Source organism: Patagioenas fasciata, chromosome 3, assembly GCF_037038585.1.
Source record: "Patagioenas fasciata isolate bPatFas1 chromosome 3, bPatFas1.hap1, whole genome shotgun sequence".
Taxonomy (NCBI): Eukaryota; Metazoa; Chordata; class Aves; order Columbiformes; family Columbidae; genus Patagioenas; species Patagioenas fasciata.
Window position 1 is genome coordinate 10,242,392 of NC_092522.1, and position 20,837 is coordinate 10,263,228.

The window sequence follows — 20,837 nt, forward strand, 5'->3', positions numbered from 1 at the left end:
ACTGCTTGCAGATTACTTGTTGAAACAGCTTACAAACTTGGAAAAAACACTTGAGTTTAAATAGATGATAGAATGCAAACGAATGGTGCATGGTCCAAGGTGTTTTTGTCTTTGCACCATTAAAATCTGAGCATTTCATTATTCTCATCCTCATATAGAAATTCCTATTCCAGTAATTTTCAGTGAATTTTCAGTGCAATTAAAATAAGAGGAGAAAATGAAATTATGCATTTGTCTGTAAGTTATATTACATTAGATAAGTCATAATATGAAATTCAGCTAGCATTTATAGTACAGGGTGTTTCAAAAAGATGGAGCCAATTTGAAATCACTATATCTCTGCAACCACGAACCACCCATGAATGAAACTCTTACCACTGGAAAGGGTGGGGCAAAGAGTTTCAAATGATCACTGCTTGATAACTCATTAAACTGTTTGTAAATTTTTGTGTAATTGTAACATGTTGCCATCATGCAATATACTGCTTTGAAATTGGGTCCATCTTTTTTGAAATACCCTGTACCTTGGTTTATTGCTATATTTTTCCTTCATAATAAATTAATAGCCTAAATTTCACTCAGTTATAAATATCAATATACAGCAGTTTAACCTGTTTGTGTGTTCAACCACAAATATAGCTGAAACATTCGCTCTGAGAATTATCCAGTGGGTGAAAATAAGAAATTATTAATACCTTCTGAATGATATTATGTTTGCAACACCTTGTTGAGGAGGGCTGCAGATGGACATAGTGAGAAGACTTTCAGTGCACCTTTTTCAGTGATTCAACCACATTATATGCATTGTGTGCATATGCAAAGCTAGGAACTGCAAGTTGCTTTGGTAGTACAGTGTGTGCTTCTTTCAGATCTGTCGAGGGTTTAGATTGTGGGGTGACAATAAAACCCTGGCAGATGTATTGTTAACCTACTCTCCCCTCCCCTTCCCCCTTTTTGCCCCTCCCTCTCCCCCTTTCCCACTAAGGACAGGCAATCGGGAGGAAAAGAAGGACAGAGAGAAGAGAGTTGGAAAAATTAAACATGTTTTACTAATGCTACTAATAAGAATAGAGAAAATAATACAAAATATACAAAACCAATCTTGTAAGTCTCAGCAACTGCAGAGCCAGCACCCAAAGTCCTGGACTGGACTCTGTAGCCAACCGGAGCTGGATTCAGTCTGTCACCAGGCCTCGGTTTGCAGGGACGACTCGCAAGGTCCTCTCCTAATGTCGGCCATAAGCAGAAGGGAAAAAGAGACGAGATCCTCGTGATCTCCCACTTTTATATGAAGTATTCACGTGAATGGAATGTTATACACAGTTGGTCAGTTTCTTGGTCACTTGTTTCTCGTTGCCCCTCTCACGAGATGTCCATCCGTGCTTATCAATAGCTTTGCATTCCATTGCTATGTTTACCAAAACATGTATCTGGTTCTCCAGGAAAATGCAGCTAATATGAAGGCTTTAGCTGACAGGCAAAATTCACTTAAAGATAAACTTGTTTTTTAACAAAACCAGGACAAGATCTTAAAGAGAAATATTTTATATTGTTTTCTATGTTTTTGAGTGTGAATAGGACATCTTCCTGGTAAACAGGTCCATTCCAATGGGGAAATTATTTTGAATAGAAGAATACTTCAAATATCTGCATAATATGCACCAACCTTTCACTGTAGATTTCTTAATGGATGTAGCCACAATAGTGGGTGCAAACTCTGCCTTTCTTCTAGAGACCAGCAGGGAAGATGTGTCGCTACAATGGCCAGCTGTAGTGGCTGTGGGCGGATAGCCTGCAGAGGACAGATGTGGAAAGAATTTCTCAGAGATTGCTGAGAGGTGTGACCATGGTGCTTTTACATCTGCAAGAGAAAGGTGTATTCCCTCTGACTCAGGATTGGCTTCCAAATGCCAGCAGGCATGCAGAGGCATGGGGCCCTGGCTGAGCTTTCAGCCCTTGGGGCTGCTGAACACAGCTGAAGCACTGACTCAATCCCCCTTCAAAACAAGAAGCTTTGGTGTCAGAGTGCTGCCTGGACAGTATGTGGCACAGACAGGAGGTGTCTCCCCATGTCTTTTACCTCCACTATAAAGCAGTCCTTGAACAATCTGCTGTTGTTGCAGTTTTGGGAACAAATATGTGTTATTTTGCTGTTTCCCTGTTGTCAAAGGGATTTGTATTCAACTGAATCAAATTGATAGGATCATGTGATTGCTGCAGAACAGATGGTAATGCTTAAAGCTTATCTGAGAAGACAATCTAAGTACAAATGAAATGTTCAAAAATGGGAGATTTATCTGATAGAAAGCAAGGAAATGATGTCCAGAGCTGATCTTTATTGTATTAAAGTGTCTGTGCCTTAATTGGTGTTTATTTCCTTTTAGATGTCTTCTTAAGTGACTAGAATGATTTGAATGTAGGCTAAGCAGAGTACTACACATTTGTTGGAGGAATGGTAAACCATGGTTCTGGGTAGGAGAATGCCATCTAGGCGTGATGCAATGTCTAGGAGAATCATATGGAGCCACAGTGCTCACCAATTCCTTCAGGCATGTTTGTCAGAGACAGCAACAGTATCTGGCTATCAGGAAGGCAGCATTTTAAATCAGTTACATGCTCTCTGTTTAACCCTTGTTATTTGATTTATCCACTTTTTTACCCGTATTCAGTTTACACCAAATACTTGCAGGCTAGTTACAAATAGTTAATGATTCTCTTCAGAGTGAATTTGTGTTACCGCAGATGTGTCTGCATGACCAAACAAGAAGACTTGAATGCAGATGCACCATGCACTGCCAGTGCCAACTTGAGGCAGCACTAGGGGACATTTGTTGCTCTCTTGTGAGATAAAAGCAAAGTGATCACTTCATACTCTATTGCAGCAAACAGAGGAAACTTAGCGCTTCCTAATTTATGTGCATAGTAAGCATAGCTGATATTCAAAAATATTTATTGGAATAGAGTAGGGCCTTCTACATTTCCTTTGAGATTCCGCAAAAGCAAGCAGCAGATACACAGAAGTTAAACCTAGAGAATAAGGAGCTGAAAATACACAGGGAGAAACTCTGAAGTGGGGTAGGAAGAGTCAGGAAAGTAGAGTGAGGAGCATGAGACAAGGAATTGGGCATGAAGAATTTAAAGGAAGAGATGGGAACATACAGAGTCCTGCAAAAGGGCAGAGTGGGAGTTCAGAGCAAAATGGGGGAAGACAACTTAAGATATATGTGATGGGCTGTGGAGGAGACCAGACATTTAAGGGATGGACAGAGAAGGGCAGAGCCTTTCATACAACATTAAAACACTTGAATATTTCTAGGTCTAAGTCTGAAAAATGTTCATGTAAACAAAAGTTTTCACCCCCCTCTCCACCTTTCTTTTGAATACCACACCAATCTGCCTTAAGCCTTTTCTAGAAGGACCCACTCTTGGGAGAGAAATATTAATCTATTCTACATGCTGAAACAATCTTTGACCTGCCTGCTGAGTCTGCCAAAAAGGTGCCAGTTATTGTTGTACGTTTTAAGATGTGTCTGTGTTTACTAGAATTGAGAAATACAGTTACCTTTTCAGAAAGGCAATCCTCACCTGGTAATAATCATGCACCAATGATTTTAATCTCTACTGTAGGCTGAAAGGTTGTATATCCAGTTGCAAATAACTGGAGACATCTATTTTCACATTATCAGTGAGATTATAGGCTAGCTGTTTTTCTACAGTCAAAGAGATCTGTTTCTAGAAAATTCTGAACACTGTGGTGATAGGTTCCCTCTTCTAGGTATCAGACACTTCAGAAAGTAGATGCTCCATTATAACTGGCTGTATTGCAAGTATGGGTTAGAAAATGGTGCTGCAGCCTGAGCTGGGCCAAGGAACACTGACAGCATGATCAAAATAGACTGCAATTAGAAGGAAGGAAAATGCCATGTAACATGTTTGACGCAGCCATGTTACTTGTATCCATCATTATAAAGGCTAAGTTCTTCAGTTTACAAACCACACATCATCTCCAACTTCCACTAAAATATAAGCTTAGAGCTTTGCAGGTATAGGCCTTGAATATAGAATATGGAATACTTCCAAAACCAGGCGTTCAGTATACAAAATTAAAATTAAAGGCCTCTTAATTATATGCCTAGGATCCATTACAAGAAGATTTATGGAATGAATAATTATTTTCACTTTAAATTCTTATCTATAATTAAAAAATACAGGAACTGAATTACAAGTATAGAAATATATCTTAGGTGTTCCTTGCCACTTGAGCAGCATTCCAGTATTTTATTATGATGTCACTGCTTATAATAATATAATGCATTATATCATTATGTAAAATGTTGAGCAGAGGTGGATTTATTAGGAAGCCTTGGGGAGCTGTAACCTCCTTGCCCCAACCTTTTGTTGAGCGCTGCCTACTTGGTGTATTTATGTAATGGAGGAGTGGCTGCACCACCTCCTGCGTCTGTATAGCAGCCTCATCTACCCGTGTACAGAACATGGAATGGGATGGAATAGTTTCTTACTCGTTAACTATGGCATTGCCGACTCATGGCTTTGCTTCACTCTGATCAAGCATTCGTAAGTTGTACTTGTCATATTTTCTAATGCATGAAATTATCTCATTTGTTTGACACACACGCAGAGGCACAAACACACGCCTGCTCTATTTTGTTCAATTTTTTATGTCTCTCTCAGACAGACAGTGAGAAAGTAACGTAGCATGAGCTGGAGGTAAAGGCTGGGCTGGAAAGTCTGAAATGCAGCTCAGGAGTTATAGAATTGGAATGCAGCCACAGCTCCATGTTTCTGCTGTGTCCTTTCCTCCTTTGTAATTCTGTCGTTGTGTTTGTGAATCCTTGTATGGAGCCATTTCCCACAGCCACCAACAGATGGCTGTTGGATGGCACAGAGTGCCATAAATCTTCCAGTTTAAGGATTTTTTTGCTTTTTTTTTTACATGGAAAAATACTAAGATTCAAAACCATTAGGACCTTTCCATCTGATAATTCCATTAAAATAATGGATTTTTTTTCTTTCCCATAGTACAAATATGTTTCCCTACAAAGCTCTGTTGTAAATAATAAGACAGTGCATTTGCTTCTTTCAAGAGCGAAGTGCAGCTGTCGTCGCATTCACTGGTAGGATTTTGGGTGGATTCATGAAAGATTCTCATTTGTCTGAATCAAAAAATTAAAACCTCTGCCATGTTTTTACTGTTACTGTTTTTACTCCTTCGCAAATCTTTTCAGAAGTATTGTGTACTCTTCGCAGTCTTCAGTGTAAGATGCAACTGGTTAAATGCAAAGAAAAATTTACCCACATGTTGGGCAGAACATTCATAAAGTGGTATGACTTTACACACAGAACTTGATAGAACTCCTTTGTAAATAAACACTCATGAAGGAGATAAGAAAGTAGGTGATCACTGGCATCAGGGGAGGTCTATTTCCAGCCAGGACTGATTTTTATGAATCACTTTACTGTTCAAGAGTTGTGAAGTGTACTGCTATACTACCTGACATCATGCCTTGACACAGTCAGTTATCACTTAAGTCCAAGACAACCTTTGAAAAGCTGAAATAAAGCTCTTTTGCCCTGCGGGTACATCACTTATGCAGTACTAACTACCCCTTGGTAAGCAGGTTCCTGTATCACTACACTGCAATCTGCAAAGTAGATATTCACTGAGAGTCTTCCATCCTAAATAGGATTCTAAATCAAAGGTGAGAAAATGCCTCAACGCCATAGGACTCGTTCCCAATCCCATCTGCTGTCAACTGTATGGAACTGAGGGACAAGAGTGAGCAAAGAGCTTTTATGATCCTTTTTAAGAGCACCCTAAAAGTAGAATCTATAATTAGATTGGTACATAGTGTGTCACAAAATATGTATAAACATTAATGATGACATGGTTCAGGACTAAGAATGTCTTTTATATTCATAAGGTAACCTATTAGGCATTAAATTATGCCTTCAGATAAAATGACCACTGATGTCAGTCAGGTTCTCTGTGGTGGCCACATGAACAGAATTCATCTCTATAGGAGTAAGTTCAGTAGCATCATTCTGACTAAAGTAGCACCTTCTGGAGAGGACTTTGAAGAGTCATTTTTTGTCATCTTGTGAAAACGATCAAAACGAAAGGTTTTCATGTTACCTCGACACTGATAAATGAGAATTTAAATTGCTGTGATGGAACTGCACATGAAAAGATTCCCCTGGTCATGCTTCTTGACCTGTTTTAGAAGCAAGAAATAAAGGCACCTATTTAATGGAACTAGATTATTTTTGCAGTTAAAGAGGTTAAATATCTCAGGAAAAGTTTAGAATGTCGCTGCTTCAGTCCTATGTTGCTGATGATTTTTTTTTCTTAATCCAGCTCCACAACAGTTTTCAATTTCAGTCAGATGCTTTGATGCCACAGGAATGGCTTTGGGATTTAATTCTCTAGTGGTGATTACAATGTAAGAAATATTGAGCAAAATATTGGGGGAAGTGGTGAACAAATGACCTGACATAATTGCTTGAGAATAAAATCCCGTAAAGATAAACCACAAGAAATCTTTGTCAGAGATTTGGGCAACGTTTTCTGCTGAACCTAATGGGAGACATTGCTCGGAGCATGGGAAAAATGGCCCCTCCCGCACACTTAGAGCAGTCCCAGAGCTCCCCTAATTTGGGGCCATTTCCCACAACCACCAACAGATGGCTGTTTGGTGGCCCAGAGTGCAGTAAGTCCTCCAGTTCTCTGCTATGTTCACACACATGGGACTGCATGACAAAAAAGGAACACAGAATAGCTATGCTGGACTAATGTTATTTGTGCCAAGGCTATTCCCTCATGCTGGTTAATCTGACTTTGATATTGCTACTTTTAGAAACTGAGCCCACATGGAGACCGTTGTTTTGTTCTGTTGTGTAACTGATAATCTGTCCTCATAAGGTGGCTTTTTCCTGCTGTACTCGTTGTGCAATTGCCCTGAAATCTGAGGGGCTTTGGGCATCTCTTGGCTGTAGATACAATGCAAATATACCATATTCTTGGACAAAAACTCAGTAAGTTATTAACAACAGATCTCAGCTCTTGAGCAGCTGTAGTAAGTCAGCCTCAGCTTTCTTTTGCAGGTCATCAGTTACTCCTTCCCCATCAACTCTACCTAGTCACTAATGGTATCTCTTTCTGGAGTGACACTCGAACATCCCTTCTTGAGGTCCTGACCAAGAACTGAATTTAAGATTATTTTTTTTCTTGCAGTCTTTCCAGATTGATTCATGTCTCATCTTTTTACCAAGATACTTTTTCTCCATTCATCTTGAGAGTCTTCCTGAGCCCCACCGTTACACTTCACTTTTCTGTATGTGAACCATATGACAATAATTCTGTCTTAAGCTCAGCTTGTCAGAACAGAACATGGTTTGGCAATCTCTAATCCATTTGTCGTGTGTGCAAAAAAAATTGTTTGCTTTCCTCCCTAAAGAGTTTTGTTTTTTCTGACTTTTCTTTCACTTCTATCCAGTATCCTCCAGGAAGAGCGAACGGAACAGTAAGGCAGCCTAAGGCTTCCTATCTTCAAATGCAGAGCTCCCTTATATGGTTCTTCAGAACCAAAGAGCCTGCTAAGGGAAGGATACCATAAGTTAAATTTAGAACAAAAGTCAACAATAGTCAATTGTCCAATAAGTGGATGTAGTGTCTTAGGAGTGCAGCTCACCCCTCCTGACTTAATAATGTAAAATGTAAATGTCCTACATACTCATCTGAGATTCCTCTGTAGTTAATATAAAGACTTGAGCACCCAAAGGATGAGTAATCCCATTGAAGGGAGATGTCTAAGATAAGCATGAAGAATCAAACATCAGTACCTATCCCTGTCAATTAACTATAAAGGGAGCCTACCTGATTAGCTTAAATTAGCCATGTAAAGATGAGCTGTTTGAAGATAAATGGAATGATTTGCACTGTAAATGTCTAGCTCCTGTATCACATTATTACTGGCCAGTTAACAGAAAGATCTTAGATGCTCAAAGGTAGTTTCTGTAATAGAAAGAGAGAGGCACAAAGACTAGCAAAAATGTATGAAGAATGGTTTACAGAAAGACACAAAAAGCAGATAGGCTTGCAGATGTCTTTAAAAATCCCCTTTTGACCAGTTGGCTAGGATAGGAGAGGATGGGGATGTTTCTTACTTAAACTGATAACTGTTGAAGTATCAATAGAAGAGGCTATATTGTAGGTAGATAAACAGTAATATATGACCAACACTAAATAAAATTATTCTGGGATTTCTAAAGCTAGTGAAGTATAAAATAGTTGAAATAGACGCTTATTTAGAATGACCTTAGCACCTGAGGACAGGAACATGGGAAATATGTCGGTTTTCGAAACACAGTCTGCAGAGACATTGAAGACTTATAGCCCTGTAAATTCGACCTTCCTACCAGTGAAATTAGTAGAAACTATATTAAAAAAAATTGAAAACATACAGACAAATACATTGTATTGTACCCATGAGTAGCCTGGCAAAGGAGCAAACAGTGAGGTGCTAGCATTTGCTAATGATACCAAATTATTAAGACTAGTAAAGACAGGGCCCGCTGTGAAAAGCAGCAAAAGCACTTCACAGACCACAGTGACATCATGTCGAAATTGAAGATAACATTAAATGTAAAGAAACTCAAACTGAAGCACATGGCAGGGATGACTCCTAACTTCATGTATAAAATGATGGAGTCTGAGCTTACCATTATTCTGGAAGAATAATTTGACTTTATAACTCTACATCTATAAAATAGTCAGCTCAGTACCCAGCACAAGTACAGAAAGCAAATTGAAGGCCAGGAATTCTTAGAAAAGCAATAGAAAACAAAACAGTGGACTTCAGTTCACCTGAATTTTGTGTTAGGGAGAAAGAGCACCATAAGTGACTGCTCACTTCTGATAGAAAAACTAGGGGTCATCAAGTAAAGCTAGCACATGGCAGTTTAAAAATATAGTGATTCTTCACTTAACATATAATTAAAATATGAAGCCTCTTACCACAGGGTGATAAAATTGTGTATGAGTTGAAAGGCAAGGTTCAGGGAAGAGAAACACACTGAGAAATACCAACATAGAAACCACCTCTGGCTCAGGAAATCCCTGAACCACAAATTGTTGGAGACTAGGAGACTACTTAATGAAGCATCACCATATACTTGCCCTGTTCTTATATTCCTTCCTGGGCACCTAGCCATTGGCAGTGTATTAGGTTAGATGTACCTTTGGTCTGAGTGAATGGTCATTCTTATGTTTTATGTTATTATTCATGATGCTGTACTGAAGAAGCCTAAAATACTCACTGGTTTTTCATTTGCTCCCTTGACAATATGCCAAAATTCATACTATGAAAGTTATAGAGAATTTCTTGTCTGGCTCTTGTGGCTGTATTTGCTGTAATGGAGTTCTTATGTGTGGGAATCTTTTGAGTATTACCATTGCATTATTTTATTATAAAGAAATAATACTGGCTATCGACAAACCTAGATAGATAAAATGGATATACTGTAATGGACCTGCAACTCAGCAAGTGATTCAAAATTTGACTATGCACCATGACTTCGTAATTAGATATTTGTCTTCAGCAGCCAGCTTTAGAAAATATTGAGCTAATATATTTTCTCTGGGAAGTCTTAACACTAAGAAACCCACATCTTATACAATGTCAGGCATGAGGGAGAATTGGCCCTGTACCTTCTGGAAAGGTGAGGAGGAAAAGGGCCTGTTCATCTTAACTTCGGTACCAAATTTCCATCTGCTGCAGTTTGAAATTGCGAAAATAGTACACATATACAATAGGGGTTTATTATAGAGGCAGCAACTCATCCTTAAACATCGCGATGATACTGGACCTCTGTTACAGAGCTGCCTCAGTGTGTAGACATGCTGATATGTTCACTCAATAAAATCCAGCTTTCAAGACATGCTGTTAAGTTTACATGATCACCAGAGTAAGAGGGGTAAAACTGGAAAAGAAGAAAAGCGAAGCAAATTAATGCAATAAAGACTAGGAATTAGCAAACAGGGTTGAGTAAAATAAATGTGAAACAACAGGTGTCACTGACTCTTATCAGCATTTTTAATTAGCATCTATTTTTAGCCCAGAGTACTTTGGAAGAGTATGTTGGAGTGTGTCTGCATTTAAAGATAAAGATAGACTGTTGAGAAGTTACTGAGTAGTAAGGGGTTGGGGGAATGGAGAGGTTTGGGAGTGGGGGGAGGCTGTTTTGGCTGGGTGAGTGTTAGTTGCAGCTTAAGGAAACCTGAAGGAAAGCCACTATGATAAAATTGCAAGGTAGGTAAATATTGCTATGGCAACAAAATATATTCTCTTGAAGGAAAATGAGTATAAAAAAGGAAATACAGAGTGTGGGAAATACAAAGGAAGTACACACTACAAGAAAAGACTGAATCTAGTTTAAAAATAAGCCATTATAGTTTCAATTTCGATAATAATAATTTATAATTGTAATAAATTGCAGTTTCCCAGACTTTTATAGCACCTAGTATTGAAAATTTCAGAGCTCTTGACAGACATTAAAGAATTATGCTGCACAGTAGGAGAATGTTGCTGTTGCACCCAACAGTCATCCTCTTCAGTGGCCAAACACGATTGACCAACATCACGTGGGAAATGTGTGACAAAACTGTTCACAGAATCAGAATCTGTTAACTAATATTTCTTTGTTTCAGACATAAGACAGCTCTATACTTTTAAACTAGTGCTATTTTATAGTTAATTGAGCAAAGGTCAACAAATAAATGGTGTACCTTTTTTATAGCTACTACTACTTTTTCTAGAATATTTTGTACATCTAGACTATTTCTTATTAAACATGTGTTTTAAAAGTTTAAATGATGCCTTCTTCCTGAACTACTTCATTAAAAAAATGCCTCAACAGCTTTTCTTTGAACATAGAAAGTCTATTCTGAGAAGAATGTATGTTTAACATAGAGTCATCTGAACTATATAACACATTAATATATTTAGGTTTCCTAGAGCAGAGTATCATCCTAGAAGACAGGAATCACATGGTAAGATTTGTTTTGAGGTGGGGGGAATGTCTTCACCATTCACAGCCAGTTACATCCCTCAAGGGCTTTCTCTGGCCAGGGAGACATACTGTCTGGCTTCCCTTATTAGCTTTCTCTTTCCTCCTATTTTTTTAATTTGTTTTGTTTGTTTGTATTCTTGCTTCATACCAGAGGGTACCCTTTGATGTGAAAGGCATTCGATTCTGCACCCAACAATCTATAAAGTTATAGATGGACTTCCTTTAGTTCAGAGATGCATCATTTGACAGTATGTAATAGTTCAAGTAACAGAGATTTTTGGGTGGCTTGAGATATTTGTGCCCAGTTCAAATTTTCTTATGGTTATTCACTAACTTTCACTTGAGACCTATTTGTGTATCACCTTTGAAAGGTTCCATAAGGGATGTCTTTTTAAACGAGTCACTTGGGGCCCAAATCCAGCACTTCACTTAACATGCCCATATTTAGGGCCCATAGAAAATTATAGGTCGTAAACCCATACATTAATGCTTTGCTAAATTTGGGCCTGAAGGGAAGTACAGATTATACCTGTACAACCTTTAGAGCTTCTGCATCATAAATACAATTTAGAAGATTATCCCCTTCACTCACATACATATAGACCCAGTGGCTGTTTCTCCATTAGCCTTTGGTGTGCTGTGCAGCACTTTCTCTTCATCAGTACAGGAGAAAGCAACAAGGCAACAAGGTTGTGGACCTCCCCTCAGAGGTTTGAGCATCCTGTTCAAAAGAGCCCATAATTTAAAAAATAGTAGCATAACAGCATGAGGTTGGTGAAATAATACCGCTAGCATCTCAGAGGTCATAACTTACCAATGCATCCACTGATTTTCCATAAATTCACTGCTAACTTAAAGAGTCATTGATGAATCTCAGCAAAGTTTACAGAGGGTAGAAGTCTCAGAAATAAGCAAATGCCTGCCGGTTTTGTGAAAATCCACTACAAGATAGGGTTCAATAGGATTCAGGGGGTTATGTCCATCCCAAAAAGCTACAGTGACAGTTCAGCAGGTATATATGTTCTGCCAATTGAGACATGCACTGCCTATCACCAAATACAGCCTACTTTACCTCTTGCTCAAACCATTGTTGGGAGGGAGCTCAGTACGCCCTGCTGGGAGAAGGACGATATATTGTCTGGAGCATATTTTGGGAGGGCACATAGGGAACAGGTGGAGTTACTGTGCTGAGGTCTGTGTGGGAGAAAGCATAGGAAACTAATCAACAGTACCCTTTGCTGCTTACAGAGTATTTTCCTTTAAAAACAACAGTTATGGTTTGAATTTCTGCTTGCGATATGTGGAACTTTTGGTATGCCTTTGCACATACGTAGGTGTTGAAATAGCCTAGTTACAGTAGTAACTAACTAATACCCAGCAAATAATTCATTTTTGCCAAAGAAGATCAGTAGTACCAGGGATAGTCTGTTTTCCAGACAGTTCATTATCCAAACAGATAATAAGAGATTATGAAGTAAATCCAAACATTTTGAGACTGAGTCTCCTAAATCATGACATTCTGAAACACAAACTTACAGTCTGGGGAGAGAGGGAAAGATGGTTTCTTTGGAGAGTTCCTGGTCTTCAGGCTGCATTCAGTGGTCTGATTTTCTCTGCAACTATCTTATTTAAAATAGGGTGGACTGCAGAACTCATTAGAGTAAAACCAGTTTTTGGTTGACTTTTGTTTAAAGTGTTTTGGTTTCTTTGATGAAATGTAAGATCTTGATGTATTTATTCCTCTTCAGGAACTCTTAAGTAAAGTGCCAGTATTTCAGCATTCGCTATGAAATGCAGGATATAAGTCTTCGACTAATGCTGTGTTTTATATATAAAAGGTTAGGTAGTAATCCAAGTCTTCAGAATTTACTGAAATGTTACTTGAAAATATTTTTCATGTGAAATACGTAAGGTTTTCTAAATGGGCTCTGAAGCTGTATTCTGAAATACAGCTACCTGTCTAAATGAGTCGTGTTATGTCCAGCAGTTGATCAAAAAGCAGTCTCTCCCCATTTAAATCAACAATTATGACTTAGCCACACACTTTTTACATTCTCTAACCTGATAATCTGTAATTATTCTGGCTCAGAATTCCATTGAAATGGGGTGCAGAGTCATTTTGCAGATGTTGTTCTTTATTTTAATATTGTCTAATTTGAAAGGAAAATATTTCAGATATTAACAATATTTTTTTTAGGAAAGAAAAAGCATGAAAACCATTTCTGTTCCAAAAAATTGCTGATATGAGAACTTACGGGAAACAGCTCCTTTTATGAATAATTATTATTATTGTGTTTAAGAAATGGGCAAGATGCCTAGAAATTGAATGAAAGAATGAGTTATTAAATTGAAATATTAAATAAAATAACTGAATTAAAAGTGATCATGTAAACCCAGCAGTAAATTTGGGAGCTGTAGCTGATTGAACATATTTTCATCATTTGTTTTGTATGCTTAAATACAATTGCTTGATGTAAGTACACACTTGATTGATATTCTGAATACTTTAAAATCTGCATAGGCATCACAGAATACTGAACAATTAAAACTTAATTTCGGTGTAGTTTGATTACATGTAAATTATTTCAATATTCATTTTTTTCCTGTTCTGTTTGCTCAGTGCATATTTAATATTCACTTTTTGAATGCATATCGCCCTTACTTGGACTGTGAGATGAGGAAGACTCTGAAATTTCTTCCATTAAAAAGGATTGCCTTATAGATATTATTTGTGCCACAGCTCTGTTACCCTTATTGAAGACAAGGAAAAAAACTGCAGCAGCACTCCTTTATCAGCCCAGCACAAGGAATACGCTTACATGGTCAATGGGCATGTCTAAGAAGACTTGTTGGTTGTAACTAGTCCCTAAAGAAATGTTTCCATCTTTTCTGCACTGTATTTCTCTCTTGCTTGCATGAGCTCTCTCTCCCTTCCCTTCTTCCTCCCTCCACAGGATTTTTGTTTTTCCTGTTTTAATTTTATGGATAAATATTACAAATATTTTCAAGTTGACCTTCATGACAAACGTATCTCTGTCTTTTGAGTGATGACATTCAATTTGAGGGTTGTGGATACAGAAGCCAAAATTCTGGCTTTTGATAAATTTGTAGAACCTCTCATGAAACTGAAGAGACTTTTTTTCCTTCTCTCCAGGCCCCAATCTGTGCACGTGGTTTTCATCTACAGTATTTAAAATCACTGTATTTATGAACATCCAGGAAACCCTTGGCATTTAATTATCTTTTTTATTTATTACAGGGAAAAGAATAGCCTCTCTGAATTTAATAGATAACCTGATGGTTTTTTATTACTTACATACTTTATTTAAAAATAAAATGCTTTCCTGGCATCTTTTCTGTTAAGTCACATTCTCAAAATACAAGCAGGCAGCAGGTCTGCTACTCTACCATGGAAGGCAGGTCCATATTCTTCTCTGCCTTGACCATTTTTGACCTATATGACCCTTGTCATGTCACTCACATTTCCCCTTTGTTTCTTTGTTCATAAAACAGACATACTAACAGCCATCTTTTTAAATTTTTGTAGGATACATAGAAAAGTTGCATAAGTGCATATAATAAGAGTATTATTTTATTATATAGTAATTTGAACTTAATATTGTATGTACTAAACAGCTAACAGGGAAATGTTTTGCTATCTGTCCTATATGGTTAATCACAGTTTGAGAGTTTTAATCTTGAAGGTCATATTTCTGTTGGCTATCACTTTGACCAAACAAGTGCTGAACTTCATGGTTCACAGGCAGATTTCCTTATCTCTCTTTTTCAAGAGACGTATAAGTCTTGATTGCTGGAGTTATTGTGAAGCAAGCAATAAGGAACAAGGTGGGAGGAGGAGGGGGAAGATGTTCTCTTCAAGACCAGTACCCTGTAGATGCCATTGTAGAAAGCAAATATTGCACTTGGTAATTGTAGCACAAGAACAAAGAAGAGGGTGTTTTGATTGGGGTCTTTTTTGTTTGTTTGAGGAGCCGATAAACTGTAAGCAAAGTGTGCTAGCAAAAGCAAGAGATCTTCGCATGACAAAACTTGCTTATAAATCAGGCATTATTAGCTTGAGGTCGGTCTCATGCTCTACAAGACTCTCTAATTGTTCCTGTAGAATGAAAATAATACAACTTTCATGTCAAAGAGACTCAAAATAACAAGTATCTTCCGTAAAGCTAGTTTAAATAAACCTAGACATTCTTTACTGATTTAATGTTGTTTGCCTAAGTAATGAAAACTTGTCACCTTTGTTTAAAACCTCCACCTTATTTTAAAGCAATTCAATTTATAATAATTTATGAAGTATCTCTGACTGTTCTTTCCAGCTTTCTTGGTTTGTGAAGAGCATTTGTTGGATAGTCTTTTTTTCCCCCTTTTTCCCCTCAGTACAGATCTGAAAATAATAAGCTAACTTCACAGTTTTGTGAACAGGGCCCATAATGAGACTGATGTATATATGTTGATTAAAGGGAAAAAACATGAAATCTTTGTGAAAATTGACAGCTTGAAGGCCATGATTCCATTCTGCAGGTCAATCAAAGGAGAAAGTTACTTTACAATTTCTGATTGCAGGCATTTTTGCCTTTACTAGAGCAAATGTTATTCAAATAGTCTGTATAGTTATAACTTTGGAAAAACAAAATCGTGATGCAGACATTCTTTTTAGCTAGTCGGATAGATGGTTTCTGTTAGGTTTCAAATTTCCCCTCTAAGTACTAAGAATGTATATTTAATCCGTAATTGAAAAGAAAAATGTGCCGGAAAAAGATATATGTGGTAGCTATTCAAGATACACATATTTTAACATGTGCTTATTTGTCTTAATTAAAGCATAGCTTCAGAAGCAGCATTGCAACACAATGTATTTTAATTGAAAATCCTCCATAGAAAGCATGTCAAAAAGCTTCAGATACATAGATGTGCATGATAAAACAATGGTGCGCTGCCTGTTCCCCAGTGATCAAGAGGTTAACCTTAATTCATCTCTTCCCCTCCCTTAAACAGGTTCTGTGAGAAGGGCTGCAAATTAGTGCTTGGAAGACACAGTAGGGAGATTAGATTTCCTTCCTAAAAGAGGAAAGGACTCCCCGCTCCAGCTCTTAGAAACTTCACCTGGAGAGTGCATTTCCTTTTGTGCTTAAGCTGTCATCTTATGCCTTCTTGTCACGAGTGTTATTCCTTGAGGAAAAGTCTTTACTGGCTCTGCCTTGCAATCTGCTGTGCACAGGGGAAGAAAGCAACAAGGCTGTGGCCAGAGGGAGGCAGAAAACCGCTGAGGCTTTGGCCAGAAACGGGAATCCCAGTGTAGTGTTAATACATCATATGGGACTCCTTCACCCACCAAGGGGAAGGAGGATTCCCGTGTTTACTCCGTCTTCACACTGGCCTGAGGAAGAGCTGCAGCATTGCTCACTGTTTCCTAAAATACCCTCAAGGTACATGACTGTATAAATACTGGCGTCATCTTATGCTGTCTGACGATATTCACTGGGCAAACACAAACTACACATTTCTAACACTGAGAAATCACCAGGCTGCTTTTTCCCCATTGGGGCAAAGAAGCCATCTCCTTCCAAACTTAGAGCAACTGCAACTGATCTATTGTTGAAATTGTTAACAGGTGAAAAGGAACAGAATTTACCAGTAATGGGAAAATATATAAATCATTCTATATAGAATAGTTTATTTCACAACTGAAATAAAATTGGGGTGTTTTTTTGTTTTGCATATACAAAAATAATGTCACCAAATCCAGTTTTGTACGGATTTTTGAAGAGTTTAAAATGTGCAATTGAAGAAAATGTGTGCAAATAGAATCACTTTCTCACAGTACAGAGAAATTGTCATATAGTGATAATTCCTGGTATGAGAGGCATTAGAGGCATGTGATCAGTGTTTGCTTGTGCAATGTTGTATATATTCCCAAGAAGCTTCTGATGGGTGACTTGTTTCCTCCTGCTTCTGTGGATAGCCCAAAGATTGCAAACAAGAGGATACACACAGCCTCCCACGGTATCTCCATCCCATGTAGATGTTTGCTGTAATTGCCAGGAGATGCTGTGTACTCTCTGGGTAGGAAGAAAGTGGCAGTTTGTGTCATTAAAAGTGGAAGGATCCGTTGTTCAGCAAGCCCTGAACCACCAAAGCAGTGGTCTCAGTCTGACATGATACACCCCTCCTGGGTTAATGGTAAAAGTGAAGTTCTACATCCACGCTGCTCCCTTCCTACTCTACTGCATCTCTAGGTGATACTCAGTGCCTTCTAGAGTACATTTAGAGGTAATTTTTGCTCAGGGATCTTGCCCCTTTTCCAGTTGTTTTACCTCACTGATACAACCTTCTTCACCACAGATCTTCAGAAAGCTCTCAGGAGTTCTGGCAGTCTGTGCTAACTAAGGCTGAGCTGAGGGAGTTAGGGGTCAAAGCAGCATCACCCTCTTTTTCAGTGCCTGGGGATTAATGACTTCAGCATGCCTCAGAGAGCTGCACTGACGGAGTCTGTGAGGACAAGACCCAATGCAAGCTTCTACAAGGACCTCTGAAGTCCTGTGAGATTTGGGATTAGTTATTTCTATAGGGGATTTTGAGATTCCTACCAATTTTATTGAAGTAACATCTATCTGTGTTGTGAGTGGAATCTTTCAAAGGATCAGTTTGTTATGCTCTACAGTACCTTCAGCTCCCTTTAGATTCAACTAGATCTGATGGGACTCAGCATTGAACATAACACTTGCTGAAGTTTTTTAATGCTGATGAAGGTTAAGGGTAGTCGCTGTCCTAACTTTATATTTCTGCAATCTGAGTATGAGCATATCAAGTTTCCCCAGTAAAGCTTTGGGATCATTTTTGATAAGAATTGAAGAACTTCATCTGCCCATTATGGACAAACAACAAAATTTGATGCAGCTCTTAAATTGTCTTCAGCAAGTGATTTGTTTCCTTTTTCTTGCAGGTATCAGAGATTTGAAAAAGCATTTCTGCTAGCTGTTGACATAGGTGCTCGGGACCTGTTCATGGTGAGTGACTTCTGGAGACAGAGCCTGTTGTCAGTATGTTAGTTGTCAGCTTTTGTGTGCATTAAAATGGATCCATGTCATTTGCAGTCTTAGACTGAAGACAGAACTATTCTACCTGGATTGACCTACGCCATCACAAAACTCATCAATAGGAACAGAGTATATATTTTTGAACTTTCCCCTTCTTCATCTGTCCTGATCTGGGACAATGTCATCTTTCACTCCAATAAGCTTATATGTTTCTAATCCGATCCTTTAAGAAATACAACTGCTGAGTCCTGGACACAAAAGTTGGCCATATCCTGGGAATCCTGAATGCTCTTAGTTTGTCTCTTAGGGTTTTGAGAAAAGTGACAAATTATGAACGCTTCTACAGGTACTTTTAGAACAACAAAACTCAATAGCATCAACCCAAGGGTTTTTACATTTCATGCACTCTCCGCTCCCTCCCATTTAATTAGCTACAAAAGTAAAATTAACCAGCTCTTAAAAGGTCCTCTGTGTGAGCTCTGCAGGAGGCTCTTGTTTTATAAGATCTTGCACCACAATGTCACAGTGAGGTCAGATAGACAAAGCCAATCGTGCTTTCCTAGTCTCTCAGCATGTTGCTGCTCCACAGCTGATTTCATTGTTTTCAAAGAAACAATAGGAAAGGGACTTGTTGAGAAAAAGACCCTTTGAAAAATTCATCTGCTTGACTCTTTTGCATAATGAAGACATTCTGTTGTTTAAATTAAGCTTTGACACTAGATGTTAATATCATTTATCCCATTAAGTCACTTGCCCTGCTAGTTTGATCTTGATATTTAAATTGTATGTTAAATTACACAATTAAATCCTGCTTTTATGGGTTATGAAAATTCCCTTCTAATTATATAAAAAGTTGTGTGAACCTTTTGATGTTTTTTTCACGGCTCTAATCATCTGGCTTGTTCCATCTAATTAGAAAGATGTGAATACTGTGATAAACTTTTCTAAGTATGCATCAAAAGAACGTGATGGAAATGTCAGACTTTTAGGAAATTTATTATACGCTTTATGTTTACTCTCCTCAATTTTTCCTCTTTTTATCTCATCTTTTTCCTTTTGCCTTTTTATTGGATGTAATTTCTTCAATACAAATTGTACACCTGATCAAGCTAAGCAGTGCTTCAGCCACATGTAAGATTCAGGCTGTCACATGTCAGCAGTGGGTTACAACTTTTTGTTGAGGGCTCTCCCACCACACAGGTAATAAATTCTCCCTGAGTAATTTCAGCCATTCTGGCAGAACAAATGACCCAGTATTTTGCCTGTCATTTCAAGGACCCTCTCTCATATGACTGAGAGGGTTTCTGACATGATCTGTTTCTGTTTCCTCCGCTGGCAGCAGGGCTGAGGGAACACCGCTGTCCCAGGGTGGGGAACACTAATGTTGGGTCAAGAGATGGGTGCAAAGCTGCTAACAAGAGGGAGGGACTGTCAGTACCTGGCCCCACACGTCCTTCTCTCAACAAAAGGTTCTCCAACTTCCTTCAAGAGGAGCTTCAGTGTTCACAGAGAGATTAGCTCCATCTTTTCCTACTCTTCTTTGTTTTCCCTTTCCTCTCTCAACACCTACTCTCCATTTCCCATCTTGCCAATGCTCTTAAACATAAGTGTATATTTCCACATAGCTCCTCCTGACTTATGTTACTGTGAGATCAAAACCAGTTCTATATTGGCCTTGTTCTGCTTGCATTACCTTCGAGTTTCCTCATAGTTTCCCCTAAATTATGCAACAAGCAGCACACATGCCTGCCTCTTCAAATCATCTGTTAACTCTTTGCCTCCTCTGGGGAAATGTCCTTTTGTTAATTCATCACCTAAGTGAGGTACTAATGAACAAACTTTACAATAAGCTACAATGACACTGCTGCAGGACAACTAAGTACAGGACTCAAGAAGTATAAAGGTGCATAGCTCATAAAAATTATTTATTTGTGCTGCAGTAATCTCTAGGGAATTGGGCTTCATTGCACTAAATACTGTGTGAAAATTAGATAACTTGTTCCCTGAAAGCCTGTAGTCCTTCTAGGTGCTAGTATAACAATACTTTTGCTAAGCAAGGTTTTTGCATCCTTTACTTCTGCATAACATCAAATAATAAATATATATTGTTTCTATAGGTCAAAATGCAATTAAAAAGATCCAACCTGACTTTACCTATATTTAAAGCATCTATAATTATGTGCAGTATAAATAACTAATATATAGATCAATTATTTGTACTGGTTTTTTATAGCCCAACCAAATCTGTTTATGAAACCTCAGATGGAGTCAAGCCACTGTATTCCCAGTTGATTTAGTGGGATTTCAAGAAGAAATGGTAGACTAAAGAAAGATATCTGAAGACATAAGCAAAATGAGAAAGAAAAAAAGCTATTTATTAAAGGGCAACATAGAAGGGAAAAAAAAAAGGAAGTATAGAGAGAGGCAGGTCTAACAGAGGCTGGGGAGGATCCAAGTGTTGAATACCATCTTCTGAGCCTTCTTAGTGTCCTGTGTCTTGGTGAATTTATCATGAGCATCTTTTTAATTAAATGGGGCTGTGCATCATTGCTGTTATTTGCTTTGAGATTGCAAAGAGGTTTGAGAGAACGCTACCTAAGGGCTAATTTCTTTCATAAAAATGAAGAAGAAAAAAAAGGCGGGGGGGGGGGCTTAAAAGTTAGTCCTATAGCTATAGCGTCACTGGTATGATGC

The 20,837-nt window shown here is 38.2% G+C and overlaps 1 protein-coding gene across 14 annotated transcripts in view; it reads left to right on the plus strand.

Annotated features, from left to right (window-relative positions):
* Positions 1-20,837, plus strand: part of WDPCP (WD repeat containing planar cell polarity effector) — a 157,421-nt gene that overhangs the window by 91,431 nt on the left and 45,153 nt on the right. For all 14 annotated transcript variants that reach the window (XM_071805737.1, XM_071805738.1, XM_071805735.1 and 11 more), the window contains one exon: positions 18,050-18,113. In XM_071805737.1, the coding sequence (XP_071661838.1) occupies positions 18,050-18,113 (64 nt within the window). The remainder of the gene's footprint in view (positions 1-18,049; positions 18,114-20,837) is intronic.